This window comes from Trypanosoma cruzi, genomic scaffold, assembly GCF_000209065.1.
Source record: "Trypanosoma cruzi strain CL Brener 1047053517003 genomic scaffold, whole genome shotgun sequence".
NCBI lineage: Eukaryota > Euglenozoa > Kinetoplastea > Trypanosomatida > Trypanosomatidae > Trypanosoma > Trypanosoma cruzi.
In genome coordinates this window covers 1-14,151 of record NW_001849470.1, presented here as the reverse complement: position 1 = coordinate 14,151, position 14,151 = coordinate 1, and the positions used below count along the sequence as shown (strand labels likewise).

The following is a 14,151-nucleotide window of genomic DNA, read 5'->3' as shown; positions in this document are numbered from 1 at the left end:
TGCGGCAGAGCTCTTTGACGACGAGAAGCATATGTGCGCCATGGACATGAGCGAGTACATGGAGCAGCACGCCGTCGCTCGCCTCATGGGGCACCCACCCGGGTTACGTGGGTCACGAGGAAGGCGGGCAGCTGACGGAGCCCGTGCGCCGTCGCCCGCACACAGTGGTGCTGCTGGACGAGGTGGAAAAGGCACACCCATCTGTGTTCAATGTCTTGCTGCAAGTGCTGGACGACGGCCGGCTGACGGACTCGCACGGAAGGACCGTTGATTTCAGCAATGCCATCGTCGTCATGACGTCCAACCTCGGGTCTGAGCACCTTGTCCACGTGGGGAATTCACCAAAGGGATTGGAGGCGACGCGTGAGAAGGTCTGGCAGGTGGTGCGCAGCTACTTCCGCCCGGAATTTCTCAACCGCCTTGACGACATTGTACTTTTTCGCAGGCTGGGCTTTGGGGAGCTTCACGAAATCATTGATCTTATTGTTGCGGAGGTGAACGGACGGCTGAGGTCCCAGGACATCTTGCTGGAAGTAACCGATGAGGCGAAAAATTTTGTTCTGGAGAATGCCTTTGATGCCGAAATGGGCGCCCGCCCGCTGCGCCGCTGGGTTGAAAAATACATCACCACCGAGGTGAGCCGCATGATTCTTGCGCAGCAGCTTCCGCCGAACAGCACTGTGAGGGTGTTGTTGGACAGCAGCCAGGGCAAACTTGCCTTCAGCGTTAAGCGCTCGTTTGTGTCGGAGTGAAGTTTGGGCTCCAAATTCACGAGGAGTGCTGCGGGTGGAGGGGGAAAAGAAAGTCGTTTTTTTTATTGTGGTTTTTATTTGAGGTATTATTATTATTATTATTATTATTATTATTATTATTATTATTATTATTATTATTATTATTATTATTATTATTATTATTATTATTATTGTTATTATTATTGAGTTCATCTGCTTTTCCCCTTCTTATTTTGGGTATGATCGCCGGGCAAACCACTGCTGTCAGGGGACCGGCTTGTATTACGGTGTTATTGTTATTCCACCTCAATATATATTGTTATATCTATTTTTTTATTACATACGCAGGGTAAACAGAAACGGGAAAAACGGTTAGGAGTGGAGTGGTTTCTTATGTGACTACTGCCTGGCGTGTCATGCCTGAAGCACTTTTTTTCACATGGCCCATGGTGTGTCCTCCCCTTTTCTATTTTTGTGTGTGTCTACCTTCATTGCATCTTTTTTGTTTTCTGGGATGTTTGGCGCCAGCACTCGTGATTCCTGCTATACATGCTGCCGGAGAGTGACGACTTCACAAACACCGAATGGCATCCGCAGAGCTGGATGCATGACCTGCGCTCGTTTATTGGCGAAATGGCCATAACACAATTGTGTCTTTTAGGCTCTCACAACGCGGCATCGTACGGCATTCGCAAGGATTCACCATTTGTTGCGGACGCGCCGGGGTTTCTTCTTGGTGACTCGGTGCTTGCTTCTCTGTCACGCTTCTTTTTTCGCGGGATCTGTGCATCTTGGTCAAAGTGTCAAGGGATGTCTGTACGCGCGCAGCTGGACTACGGTGTGCGCTATCTGGACCTGCGCGTTGCGACAAACCCAGAGGACGCCAGCCGACTGTACATATCACACACCCAAATCTCTGTGCCTCTGGCTGATGTGATTGAAGATGTGAAGGCGTTTCTCAATGACCCCTCCTCTGCGAATGAATTTATTGTGCTGGATTTTCAACACCTATATCTCACGGATGACAGTGACGGGAAGGGTAAGTTTCTTGGGGAGTTGGACCGCCTTTCAGATCGCTTTATACTCGTCAATGTGCCGCTCACAACGCCGTTGGAAATTTTGTGGAGGGTCTCGTCCAGGCGTCGCATCTTTCTTGTGGTGAGCAGTGGAGAGAATGGGTTGCCATACCCCGCGGCGCGGATTCGCTCTAAATGTATGGTATCTCGATGGGTAGATCAGGGTTCGTTGAGTAAGCTGCTGGAGGCCCTCGATAATTTGCTACTGGACGATCTAAAGTATCCCCAGACTGGCGTGCCTTCAAAACTGCACGTTACACAGGCTGTCTTTACGCCACGCAAGAGTAACATTTTTATTGGTATCTTACCAAAGATATCAAGGAAGGTTGCCTCGAGTATTTATGACGTGGCAACACGTGTGAACCCGTCCCTGCTTGAGTGGTTTTATTTGCTGAATGCAAATGGGCTTTTGGATGGTATGAAGGTGATGATTCCATCAGGGATAAACACACACGGAAACATACTTATGCTGGACTGCGTGGAACTGGGCCGCTGTCAGATAATGGACGGCACGACGGAGACAAATGCCGTTGGCATGTGTGTATACCTTAACATCCTACGCGCGTCACGCCTATGTGAAGATTCCTCGGTAGCGCCGTCTTTGAATGAGGGTTAGCTGCAGTGACGCGGCAATGAGAAAGGCCGTGAGGGGGGTGGGTGAGTCTTCTCCCACTCCTCACATTTAATCGTTTTTTTTTTTTGTTTCTTTAATTATTACTGGGCTTTTTTTTTGCTTTGTTTTGTTTTTCTCTTTCTATTTGATGCCGGTTACTTCTCGCTGTCCATCCACTTTATTTGCGTTGTTGGCGTTCCGCAAGCTTACGGGAGACGTTGCTGAAATTTCTCATTCTTTTTTGTTGATTTATACGAAGTGGCCGTGTAGAGGCAGGGCGCTGCGGAGATGAGCCATCCTCACGAGCAGCAGCCAATACCGCCCAGTAGCATGCGTGCATTTGTGGCGTGTTCCACATTCTAGTTTGGCGGGTTCGTGGGCCTGGGGGCATCGGTGGCGGCATTGTCGTTTTCAAATACCCACGATAGGGCCTGCGCGGCTGTTGTGCGAGACCGTTTGAGCGTGCGGTGGTGCGCCTCACGCGGGAGTCCCTGTCGGTCTACCGACCCACTGAACGCGGGCTCCGTGCTGAGTTGAGCTGGCGGAACTTGCGGGAGAGACGCCGCCACGTGTTCAGGAAGGTGGACCGGGTGCCGTACTACTTTGCCTTCTTCACGCATTCAGGCATTTTTCCTTCTTAGGTCGAGGACGTCTTGGCGGCGGACGGGATCACCACCGCGCTGCAGCTCCTGTGTTTTGCGGACGCGACCCTTTGCGTCCCCGGTGCAGGACGCGGGGCAGTGGTTCGTGCAAAACTGGTCGTTGCCGGTGCCCTCTGCAGGAAGCCGTTTCCCGCTGACTTTGTCGACGCGTGTGCCCGTGATTCAGCGGGGTGGTCCGAGGGGCGAAGTGCTGCGGCGTATTCGAATGCTTGAGGCCATTTCTTGCGTGCCGCCCCGTTCGTCGTACGCCACCTCTCCGAGAAATGAGGGGCGGTGGGCAACTCGCCCGCTGTCGCGCGGATTGTCTTTTTTTGCGCCACGCTCAAACTTACGGCCGCTGCCTCGCCACATCGCCGCAGGCACATCGGCGGACGTGGGGGCCTCGCCTCTGCCACGCACGGTTCGCGTCTTGCTCACTCCGTGACGCAATTTCCTGCCGGAGCGAGGCGGAGACAGCCTCTGCGATGCATGGGCTTCTGCATCTTGTGGAAAAGGAGAAGAAAAGGAACGTCTTGTTTGAGTCTCAAGGAAGGTGCATCCGTGCCCTCCGTCTTATGGAGGAGGCAAATGCCCCCTGTCTTCGCGCCAGCAGGTAACGGCCACCAACAGTGCCCCTCCTCCCGTGACGGCCAGCAGAAGCCTTGCAAGGGGCCACAAGACATGGGCGGAAAATAGGCTTTTTAGACAGTGTGCGATGGCGGGTACGCAAGACTCGAACAGCCGCCACAGGCATTGCGCACACAGCAGCGATCTTCTGGAGGCATGTTGTCGACCGACGTCGCTGTGAAGCGTGAGGAAAGGAAGGAGAGTGAGGCAGTCACACCAGCCTTGGCGTCAATTGGCACGCAGATGGAGAACAATGAGGAGTTGAATGGGGCACGTCGGATGGGATCACAGCGTAAGACTGAGCAGCAGCGGCAGCAACAATTCTCCGCCGACGGCCTTTTGACCTCAGAGGCTCTGGCACGAGAAGATCGGGACTCGGAATTGTCGCGGAGGAAAGAAGAGGCGGTCGAAATTGAGTTGCAGACGCTAGTGGAGAGACACCCCTCTCCTGCAGAAGCAACAGCAGCAAATGCGGCAGAGACATTCTCAGCGACGCCAGCAGAAGGTGGTGGCGTTTTGCACGGCCAATGGAGGGAGCTACGCCAGCGAGAGATGGGAGAAAATGATGCAGGGAGATGATCACGCAAGAGGAGAGGGGGAAAACGCAAGCCGAGCCTCTTGAAATGAAGAGGGCTGGTGCAGCTCCACAGTGGAAGCAGCACGAAGTGCAGGAAAGGATTCCTTCGAAAACAAAAGGTGCGCTATGGATTTCTGGGACGTGGAAGGAGTTGGGGATTCAGAGAGTGGCTGCCACTATTACGTTAACACGGAGGCAAAGCAACGTACATAGAAGATAAAGAGAGGTCCTTGCAAACGAGTGATTGGTGACATGCTTGCATATGGGGCCGACAGGGCATCATGCGGCTTACGCTGAAGCTTTTTTTTTGGTCACACTTTCGGGTACTATAATGGAGTGGAGGGGAAAAAACGAAAAGACGCTGTGTGCCCTTTGCCTTCTTATCAATATTATCATTATTTTCATCTCCTTTATTCAACAGAGGCAGTTTATTTCTTGATTTGCAGCAAAAAAGTAAGCATGTTTTTTTTTTTTTTTTTTTCAAGAAGCAGCGGCTTGAAAAGAAGTGATCATACATTGGCGATGCACAACCGCAGATGTACTTCCATTGCAGAAGGTCGCTTCATTTTGATGTAACTGTGACGGTCACACTTTACACTCAATTGTAAAGGCGTGTCACTGCCAACAAGCATCCTTCTTTTTTATTCCTCTTGCTGCTCTGCTGAAAAACAAAAAAGAATTCACATCAGCTAAGCCATCAATAATAAAATTACGATAATGACGACGCGCCGTCTACTGTGCGCCCTGTTGGTGCTTGCCTTGTGCTGCTGCCCGTCCGTGTGCGTGACAGCGAGTGGTAATGACGATTATACCACCACCACGACTACAAAGACCACCACCACCACAACAACAACAACGACCATGACGACCCCCTGGCTCAGCCGGCCACCTCAACGTGGTGCCAGGGTCTAGCTCTCTTTGCTAGAGAGGAAGCTAAGCGCCTGCCGCCCATCCGCTGCACGCGGAGAGGGATGGCAGACGAAGCACAAACTGGTCGGAAGGGCACCAGATGGAGCCATTTACATGGCTGCCCGCGGAGCGGTATTTCTATCCGCTGCTGAATTCCATCGGCGCTTATCAGCGCTATACATACCGTTTGCGTGCCGTATGTGACGCGCAACGACAAAAGCTACTGCTAAGCGGAGACATTGAGCAGCACCCAGGCCCCATAGCAGTACTCCAGATGAACGTTTCTTGTCTCACGCCGTCAAAACTCGCAACATTAATGGCGCAAGGAGCAGACATAATAGCCATCCAGGAGACTTGGAGGTCGTCCGAGCGGATCGCCAGCATGCACACTGGAAATTATTTGCTCTATGCACAGTCGCGCATCGGCAAGGGAGGCGGTGTGGCGGTGCTGGTGCGGAAAACTCTCCGCTCCAAGCGTATACCTCTCACCATCCCCCAGCATGACACCAGTCTTGAATTGGTGGTGGTCCAGGTTGCTCTGGACCAGAACCGTGATCTTATTGTGGCGACTGCCTATATGAGACCACCACCGCAAGCAACGCAATTCTTCAGGCGGTTAGTAAACTGCCTTCCAGCCTCGTCGCCGCTCCTGCTGTGCGGGGATTTCAACATGCATCACCCACAGTGGGAGCCATTCTTGGGGACTTCTCCAAGCGAGGTTGCCGCAGAATTTTTAGAACTGTGCACGGATGCGGGACTCACCTTGGTTAACACCCCTGGTGAGATCACGTATGCCCGCGGCACAAGAGAACGATCCTGTATCGATCTGACATGGTCAAAGCATTTGACTGTGTCGGATTGGTCAGCTTCCGTGTCGCCGCTTAGTGATCATTATATGCTGACATTTACGCTGCATCAGGCATTTAAGGATACCATACCTTCGGCACCCCCTTCGGCACCTAAGTTTTTCTACAGTTGGGGGAAGTGCAAGTGGGATTTATTCATCAAGGACTTCGACGCACAACTTCCGGCATACGACTATAAAAAGCAGTCCACCGGCATCAAAGCTTTCACGAGAGCGCTTATAACTTCGTATCGACGACACTGCCCCCGCGGCATGCACAAGGACGGTCCCAGGCTTTGGGACGACACTCTCATGGAGGCAGAGCGGATGGCTACCGACAGCAAGGCCCGCTATCTACAGTTACCGACGCCCGACCGTGAGGCAGAAATGCAACGGACAAGGAGTCAATTCTTCCTTCTACTCCGAGAGCGCTTGCGCAACACGTATCTACGCCGCATCAGCAAGTTAAATCCAGGCGAGCCACTCGCATGGAAATACATTTCCGGACGAAAAAGGGCATCACTTCCATCTCCCACATCAATGTTATTAGGAGATGGTCAACACACTTACAAAACAGCAAGGAGAGCAGCGAATGCTCTCAATCGCATCTTTTTTCCATTTCACCCCTCTCACAAGGCAGTTATGTTTTCCAAAGGCATCAACAGACAGAGTGCATCTTTGAACATTAATTCTTCTTCTCTTTTTGGGCCGCAGAACAACAACGAGTCTGCCGCTACATTTACTTCAGGTTCTTCACTCTCATCTAGTTCTGAGCCACAGGATAAAAACGAAGCTGCCACCACATCTGGTTTAGTTGCTCATCTTCACTCCCCTCTTGATGCACCTTTTAATCGTACGGAACTGCTTGCTGCGCTACGTAATACGCCGTATGGCAAGGCCCCCGGACCGGATGAAGTCTACAGTGAGGCACTGCGACATATTTCGTCAAAGGGCCTCCGATTCCTTCTTCGCTGCATTAACCGCAGCTGGACGACCGGTACGATTCCGGCTGAGTGGAGACGCGCTACCATCTTTCCACTCTTAAAACCCGGTAGGTCGCCGGAACTGCTTGAGTCATATCGACCCATCAGCCTTACCTCCATTGTGAGTAAGGTTGCTGAGAAAATGGTACTGAAGAGATTACTTTGGGTGTGGACGCCGCACCCCCACCAGTATGCATATCGTAGTATGCGTACTACGACGATGCGGCTGGCACACCTGATACACGAAGTGGAGCATAATAGAAATCACTATTTCCAAGTGAGCCTTCCCAAGAAGAGCGGTATTGGCAATCAACTCCACTACAGACCCCATCGGACTCTGCTGGTGCTGGTTGATTTCAGCAAGGCTTTTGACTCCATAGATCATCGAGTCCTCAGTCGCTTGCTGGCTAATATTCCGGGGGTGAATTGTAGAAGGTGGCTTAGAAACTTTCTGTGTGGTCGCCACGCGAAGACACGAGTTGGCCACAGACACAGCGATCGGCGTCCCATGCTGCGAGGAGTTCCTCAGGGGTCCGTGCTGGGACCGTATTTGTTCTCCCTTTACGTACGCCCACTTCTCAATCTGCTGAACAGCTTTGCGGGTGTCACAGCAGACATGTATGCGGACGACCTCTCCATTATCGTTAAGGGGCAGTCCCGGGAAGACGCCATTCCCACTGCCAACATGGTTCTTAAAAAGCTGCATGCGTGGAGTCAGGAAAATGGCCTGGCCATCAACCCGTCAAAGTGTGAAGCTGCTTGGTTCACACTATCCACGCACACGGAGTCAGATTATGATCGCGAAGGAAAGTGGCCCCTGGTAGTGGCTGGATGTCAAATCCCAGTCATGACCATGGGGGCATCGCGAACTACGAAGCTTCTCGGCATGGATCTCGATCCACGACTGACGCTAAATGTGGCGGCCACCAAGCAATGCGCTGCCACTTCGCAACGGATATCGCAGCTACGCTGCATAGCGCACAAAGAGGCGGGACCATCTCCACATGACCCACGCACGTTCGTCATTGGATACGGTGCTCCAAATTACGCTATGGCAGCGAGCTCATATGGGCAGTAGCGACGGATTCAGCGAAGAATGAGATGCAAAAGACGTACGCAACTCTAGCACGCATTGTCAGCGGAGTTCCGAGCACTGTCGACCCGGAATCCGCGCTACTGGAGGCTAATATGCCGCCGCTCCACGTCCTTTGCCTGCGCGCACGGCTCTCCATATTTGAGAACACACGCGCATGTCAGATGGACTGGATGCGGAGACCCCCGCCCGAGCCACCGCCTCGCGCTGGTTTCCGCATCTCGCCATTATCTCGGGACGAGCTATATGCCTTTGCAGACGCATACACAAAGGACTATGGCATCACCGAGAGCTCACCACGCGAAGAGCGGTTCTTTCGCAGCTCCATTCCTCCCTGGTTTGCGGCCTCCGCTCACCGGGCTACCATCGGCGTGGAACTTCCGATAGACCACTCAATAACTGACGAAGAAGAGCTGGTAAGGGAAAAGCGCAGGGTCAGCGAAGAGGCTCTAGCGCTGCACAGCCATCGTTCGTGGATACTTGCGACCGATGGCGGTGTCGACGTTCCCAAGTCAGCAGGGGTTGGAATACTGCTTTCATCCCTCAACTCATCGGAGATAATAGAAAAGGCCAGTATAAATTGCGGTGCGCGCCCATGCAGCTACAGGACGGAATCCCGTGCACTGCTCCCGGCCATGGAAAGGCTGAGTATCCATCGTATCCAGCACAGGCAAAAGCCCTGCTTGTGGTTACGGACAGTCAGTCTCTTCTAGCGGCTCTAAACAAGGGCCCGCTCAGTCAGACAGGCTGGACGGAGGATCAGATCTGGCAGCGTCTCTTGACACTGACGTTTGCCGGCTGGTCCGTGCACCTGCAGTTTTGTTACGGACATTGTGGAGTACATGCTAACGAGCTTGCAGATCAGTATGCGACGCAGACTATGGAAAGTGGACAATACACGGAAAGGAATAGCACCTTTGTGGCATACGGATCTGCTGACATGTTTTACTACCCAGCTCACCAACAAGTGGCGTAGTACCATTTGTCAAGACACTCATCGCTACTTGCTTTGCGGTACAAGGCCATCCGATCTCAGCGGTAAGGACCTGATCACTCAGGAAGTTCGACACCGTCAGGAACTGGTTCACCTCGCAAGGGCAAGGTGCGGGGAATCTGAGCTCTGGGGCCGACTATACTGGGCCGTGAGAGATTGCACAAACCAATGCCGTTTCTGCAACATCTCACCGGAACAGTCTGCATATATGCGCTCTAACAACGATCCAACTGCACCGGGGACGGACAATGTCCCCCGTCGGCAAGGGAGGAAGACGTCTCTCCAGTAAGGGGACGGACCGTCACACGCCGTCGGAAGGAGAAATGTCCGCACTGTGATTCCACATTGACGGGATTCTCGGGTCTCGTCAGTCACTGTCGGTCATTCCATCCGGAACATCCTCCACCGCTTTCCGAGCTCAAATGTGATTTCTGTGACATGGTTTTCCCCACACGGAGAAGCACCGCACAGCACAGAAGTCGCTGCGCACACAGCCCAGACGCCACACGGCATCGAAACAACAGTGCCATGCGGCGATCTCTGCTGCCGCAGGATCAGCCAGCTTCCACAAGCACGCCAATCGGCCCGCAGGAAACCTTGCACCATCTGCTTCTAGAATGTCCAGGCACCTTGGCTGTGCGTCAACGGCTGGGCATTGAACAGGACTTTCGCCTCGGAAAGTTCTCTCCATGGCAGTTGCTTCATAGCAGGAAACTTTTGCCGTTGCTCGACCACCTCTTCGGCACTCAGATGGCACTGTATAGCTAGACGCGCTGGTAAGAGTAGAAAAAAAAACCACGACGACCACGGAGGCGCCAAGCATTACGACTACAGAGGCGCAAACTACGAGGACCACCCGCGTACCTTCATATGCTTTTTAATTTGATTTAGGATACAGCAGCCCTGCGTGGGTTTATGCCCCGCTGGTGCTTGCGGTGTCCGTGCTGGCTTACAGCAGTCTCTGCTGAGGGGAATTGTGTGCTGTGAGTGCCGGCACTCAACTGCAGTGATTGTTGTTCCTCTCTTGTGGGTTAATGGATAAAACAAGACAAATGATGATCTTTTTTTTTTTTGCTGCAGGCCTATGTCTGTATATTTTCTTCTTTCATCTACTCCATCAGCCTCATGTTGTGTGTGTGTGCTGCTGCTGCTGCTGTGCGGCTGCTGTGTGTTTGGAGTAGTGGCCGTGTTTCTCCTTGCTCTCCCATGCCGTCAAAGGTTGGCTTCACAGTGTTAAGCAAGTCCACTTTTTGCGATGCTGGCGGTGATGGTGATGCGCCCTTTCTTGTGTGCCCTGCTGTTTTTTGCGCTCTGCTGCTGCTTTCCCAATTCCGTGTGTGCGGCGGATGATACAGCTACTAATACCACTGGGGATGTCAATGCTTCGGCGATACCGACTAATATGAAAGAGGCTTTTGACTGGGCATTCAAGGCGATGTTTAAGGCGCGGGAGGAGGTGGATGAGGCCAACCAGCATTGTGTGCAAGCTAAACTAAGTGCGACGAAGGCAGCTGGGCTTGAGAAAGAAGCAGAGATGGCTTTAAAAAAGCTTGGCGCGGAGGCTGTGACACTGAGCAAGGCATTACGAGATGCGAGGGGAGCCAACAATGAAGCTAAGGCTGCCGTGACCGAATGCGAGGCTGCAGAGGCGGCTGCACAACAAGCAGAGATTGCGACGCTCGATGCCGCATACGAGGTGCTGAACCATGTTAAGACCGATAGGAGGAGCAGGAATTCCAGAACAGGGGATCTTTTGGACAAGGCGGCAAATCATACTGCAATTGCCGTAAAGAAGGCAAAGGAGGCGGAGGCGGAGTCTGAGAAGGCGGCAGCGGCGGCGCAGAAAGCCCTGGAAGCAGCAGAGAAGGCGGCAGCGGCGCGGACCTTGGCACAAGACGTTGCCGCAACGGCCAGTGCGCTGCTGCGGCAGCGGGAGAGGGAGGAGGAGATACGAAGAGCGAGGGACCGGGAGGCGGCGGAGGCCGCGAAGAAGGCTGCCATTGCTGAGGTGATGAAGAAATTTGCCGCGAGGAAGGGGAATGACGCGGCGCTTGGCAGGAATTCCACATCCACTCGCCTTCAAAGGACGAGACCGCGGGTGGATGGCGGCGGCATTCCATTGCTTTTGCGTGCACCGCTTCTGATGCTTGCTGCCGTGGCATCCTTTTTCGGCTTCTTATTGTGCTAGGCGGCATAACCGAGGCGATGGCGTGCTGCCCAGCGCGGTGAGTCCATTTGTTCTAAGCCCTTTTTTTTTACTTTTGTGGTTTTTTTGTAAGAGGAAAAGAGGAAAAAAAACATTTAAAAATAAACTAAAAAAGGCCGCCGTGTTTTACTACTGCGAGTGTTTTTTTGTGTTGAGAAATTTTTGAAATATTTTGCTGTGCGTGGTGCGGGGCGATTGTAAGTAACTTTTCTTTTTCTTCCACGGCGAGAAACACTTGCCCACACGCTGTGGGGGATTCTTACACATGTGTACACACATGTATATACTTTTATATACCAACACAAGTGAAACATTGAAATATGCCATAGTAGGAACTTTTTAAAAGATATCTTGCGCGCTTCTGCTGCCCTTCTGTGTGCTCTGTGTTGTTCCGCACATTCTTCACGCGGCACACGCCCCAGAAGTACGCGTATGCATGACACGCATACGACTGTTTTTGTAGAGGCATATTTGTGGATGAGTGCATGCGCACTGGGGTCTTTGGGTGCAGTTCTCTGGTTTTTTTGTTTTTTGCTGCAGGCCTATGTCTGTATATTTTCTTCTTTCATCTGCTCCATCAGCCTCATGTTGTGTGTGTGTGCTGCTGCTGCTGCTGTGCGGCTGCTGTGTGTTTGGAGTAGTGGCCGTGTTTCTCCTTGCTCTCCCATGCCGTCAAAGGTTGGCCTCACAGTGTTAAGCAAGTCCACTTTTTGCGATGCTGGCGGTGATGGTGATGCGCCCTTTCTTGTGTGCCCTGCTGTTTTTTGCGCTCTGCTGCTGCTTTCCCAATTCCGTGTGTGCGGCGGATGATACAGCTACTAATACCACTGAGGATGTCAATGCTTCGGCGATACCGACTAATATGAAAGAGGCTTTTGACTGGGCATTCAAGGCGATGTTTAAGGCGCGGGAGGAGGTGGATGAGGCCAACCAGCATTGTGTGCAAGCTAAACTAAGTGCGACGAAGGCAGCTGGGCTTGAGAAAGAAGCAGAGATGGCTTTAAAAAAGCTTGGCGCGGAGGCTGTGACACTGAGCAAGGCATTACGAGATGCGAGGGGAGCCAACAATGAAGCTAAGGCTGCCGTGACCGAATGCGAGGCTGCAGAGGCGGCTGCACAACAAGCAGAGATTGCGACGCTCGATGCCGCATACGAGGTGCTGAACCATGTTAAGACCGATAGGAGGAGCAGGAATTCCAGAACAGGGGATCTTTTGGACAAGGCGGCAAATCATACTGCAATTGCCGTAAAGAAGGCAAAGGAGGCGGAGGCGGAGTCTGAGAAGGCGGCAGCGGCGGCGCAGAAAGCCCTGGAAGCAGCAGAGAAGGCGGCAGCGGCGCGGACCTTGGCACAAGACGTTGCCGCAACGGCCAGTGCGCTGCTGCGGCAGCGGGAGAGGGAGGAGGAGATACGAAGAGCGAGGGACCGGGAGGCGGCGGAGGCCGCGAAGAAGGCTGCCATTGCTGAGGTGATGAAGAAATTTGCCGCGAGGAAGGGGAATGACGCGGCGCTTGGCAGGAATTCCACATCCACTCGCCTTCAAAGGACGAGACCGCGGGTGGATGGCGGCGGCATTCCATTGCTTTTGCGTGCACCGCTTCTGATGCTTGCTGCCGTGGCATCCTTTTTCGGCTTCTTATTGTGCTAGGCGGCATAACCGAGGCGATGGCGTGCTGCCCAGCGCGGTGAGTCCATTTGTTCTAAGCCCTTTTTTTTTACTTTTGTGGTTTTTTTGTAAGAGGAAAAGAGGAAAAAAAACATTTAAAAATAAACTAAAAAAGGCCGCCGTGTTTTACTACTGCGAGTGTTTTTTTGTGTTGAGAAATTTTTGAAATATTTTGCTGTGCGTGGTGCGGGGCGATTGTAAGTAACTTTTCTTTTTCTTCCACGGCGAGAAACACTTGCCCACACGCTGTGGGGGATTCTTACACATGTGTACACACATGTATATACTTTTATATACCAACACAAGTGAAACATTGAAATATGCCATAGTAGGAACTTTTTAAAAGATATCTTGCGCGCTTCTGCTGCCCTTCTGTGTGCTCTGTGTTGTTCCGCACATTCTTCACGCGGCACACGCCCCAGAAGTACGCGTATGCATGACACGCATACGACTGTTTTTGTAGAGGCATATTTGTGGATGAGTGCATGCGCACTGGGGTCTTTGGGTGCAGTTCTCTGGTTTTTTTGTTTTTTGCTGCAGGCCTATGTCTGTATATTTTCTTCTTTCATCTGCTCCATCAGCCTCATGTTGTGTGTGTGTGCTGCTGCTGCTGCTGTGCGGCTGCTGTGTGTTTGGAGTAGTGGCCGTGTTTCTCCTTGCTCTCCCATGCCGTCAAAGGTTGGCCTCACAGTGTTAAGCAAGTCCACTTTTTGCGATGCTGGCGGTGATGGTGATGCGCCCTTTCTTGTGTGCCCTGCTGTTTTTTGCGCTCTGCTGCTGCTTTCCCAATTCCGTGTGTGCGGCGGATGATACAGCTACTAATACCACTGAGGATGTCAATGCTTCGGCGATACCGACTAATATGAAAGAGGCTTTTGACTGGGCATTCAAGGCGATGTTTAAGGCGCGGGAGGAGGTGGATGAGGCCAACCAGCATTGTGTGCAAGCTAAACTAAGTGCGACGAAGGCAGCTGGGCTTGAGAAAGAAGCAGAGATGGCTTTAAAAAAGCTTGGCGCGGAGGCTGTGACACTGAGCAAGGCATTACGAGATGCGAGGGGAGCCAACAATGAAGCTAAGGCTGCCGTGACCGAATGCGAGGCTGCAGAGGCGGCTGCACAACAAGCAGAGATTGCGACGCTCGATGCCGCATACGAGGTGCTGAACCATGTTAAGACCGATAGGAGGAGCAG

General features: G+C 52.5%; 5 protein-coding genes and 1 pseudogene across 5 annotated transcripts, besides 6 other annotated features; all 6 read left to right on the top strand.

Annotated features, from left to right (window-relative positions):
* Tc00.1047053506617.90 lies at positions 1 to 752 on the top strand (annotated as a pseudogene; the record flags this gene model as incomplete).
* Positions 1 to 3,517: a sequence feature (heterozygous, non-Esmeraldo-like haplotype).
* Positions 837 to 936: a microsatellite.
* Tc00.1047053506617.70 (glycosylphosphatidylinositol-specific phospholipase C, putative) lies at positions 1,281 to 2,423 on the top strand (the record flags this gene model as incomplete). Its single annotated transcript, XM_802737.1, has 1 exon — positions 1,281 to 2,423. The coding sequence occupies one exon, from the start codon at positions 1,281 to 1,283 to the stop codon at positions 2,421 to 2,423; it is 1,143 nt and encodes a 380-aa protein (XP_807830.1).
* Positions 2,497 to 2,567: a sequence feature (A-rich).
* Positions 3,518 to 14,151: a sequence feature (areas not merged during assembly with more than two copies in the genome that could not be assigned to a particular haplotype).
* Positions 3,845 to 4,267, top strand: Tc00.1047053506617.50 (uncharacterized protein; the record flags this gene model as incomplete). Its single annotated transcript, XM_802736.1, has 1 exon — positions 3,845 to 4,267. One exon carries the CDS (start codon positions 3,845 to 3,847, stop codon positions 4,265 to 4,267), a length of 423 nt encoding a protein of 140 aa, XP_807829.1.
* Positions 5,076 to 5,138: a microsatellite.
* Positions 5,136 to 9,882: a mobile genetic element.
* On the top strand, positions 10,344 to 11,276 carry Tc00.1047053506617.20 (surface protein TolT; the record flags this gene model as incomplete). Its single annotated transcript, XM_802735.1, has 1 exon — positions 10,344 to 11,276. The coding sequence occupies one exon, from the start codon at positions 10,344 to 10,346 to the stop codon at positions 11,274 to 11,276; it is 933 nt and encodes a 310-aa protein (XP_807828.1).
* Positions 12,010 to 12,942, top strand: Tc00.1047053506617.10 (surface protein TolT; the record flags this gene model as incomplete). The annotated part of the gene is made up of 1 exon (XM_802734.1): positions 12,010 to 12,942. One exon carries the CDS (start codon positions 12,010 to 12,012, stop codon positions 12,940 to 12,942), a length of 933 nt encoding a protein of 310 aa, XP_807827.1.
* Tc00.1047053506617.5 (surface protein TolT, putative) lies at positions 13,676 to 14,151 on the top strand (the record flags this gene model as incomplete). Its single annotated transcript, XM_802738.1, has 1 exon — positions 13,676 to 14,151. A coding segment is annotated over one exon (476 nt), but the record flags the coding sequence as incomplete, so codon positions are not given.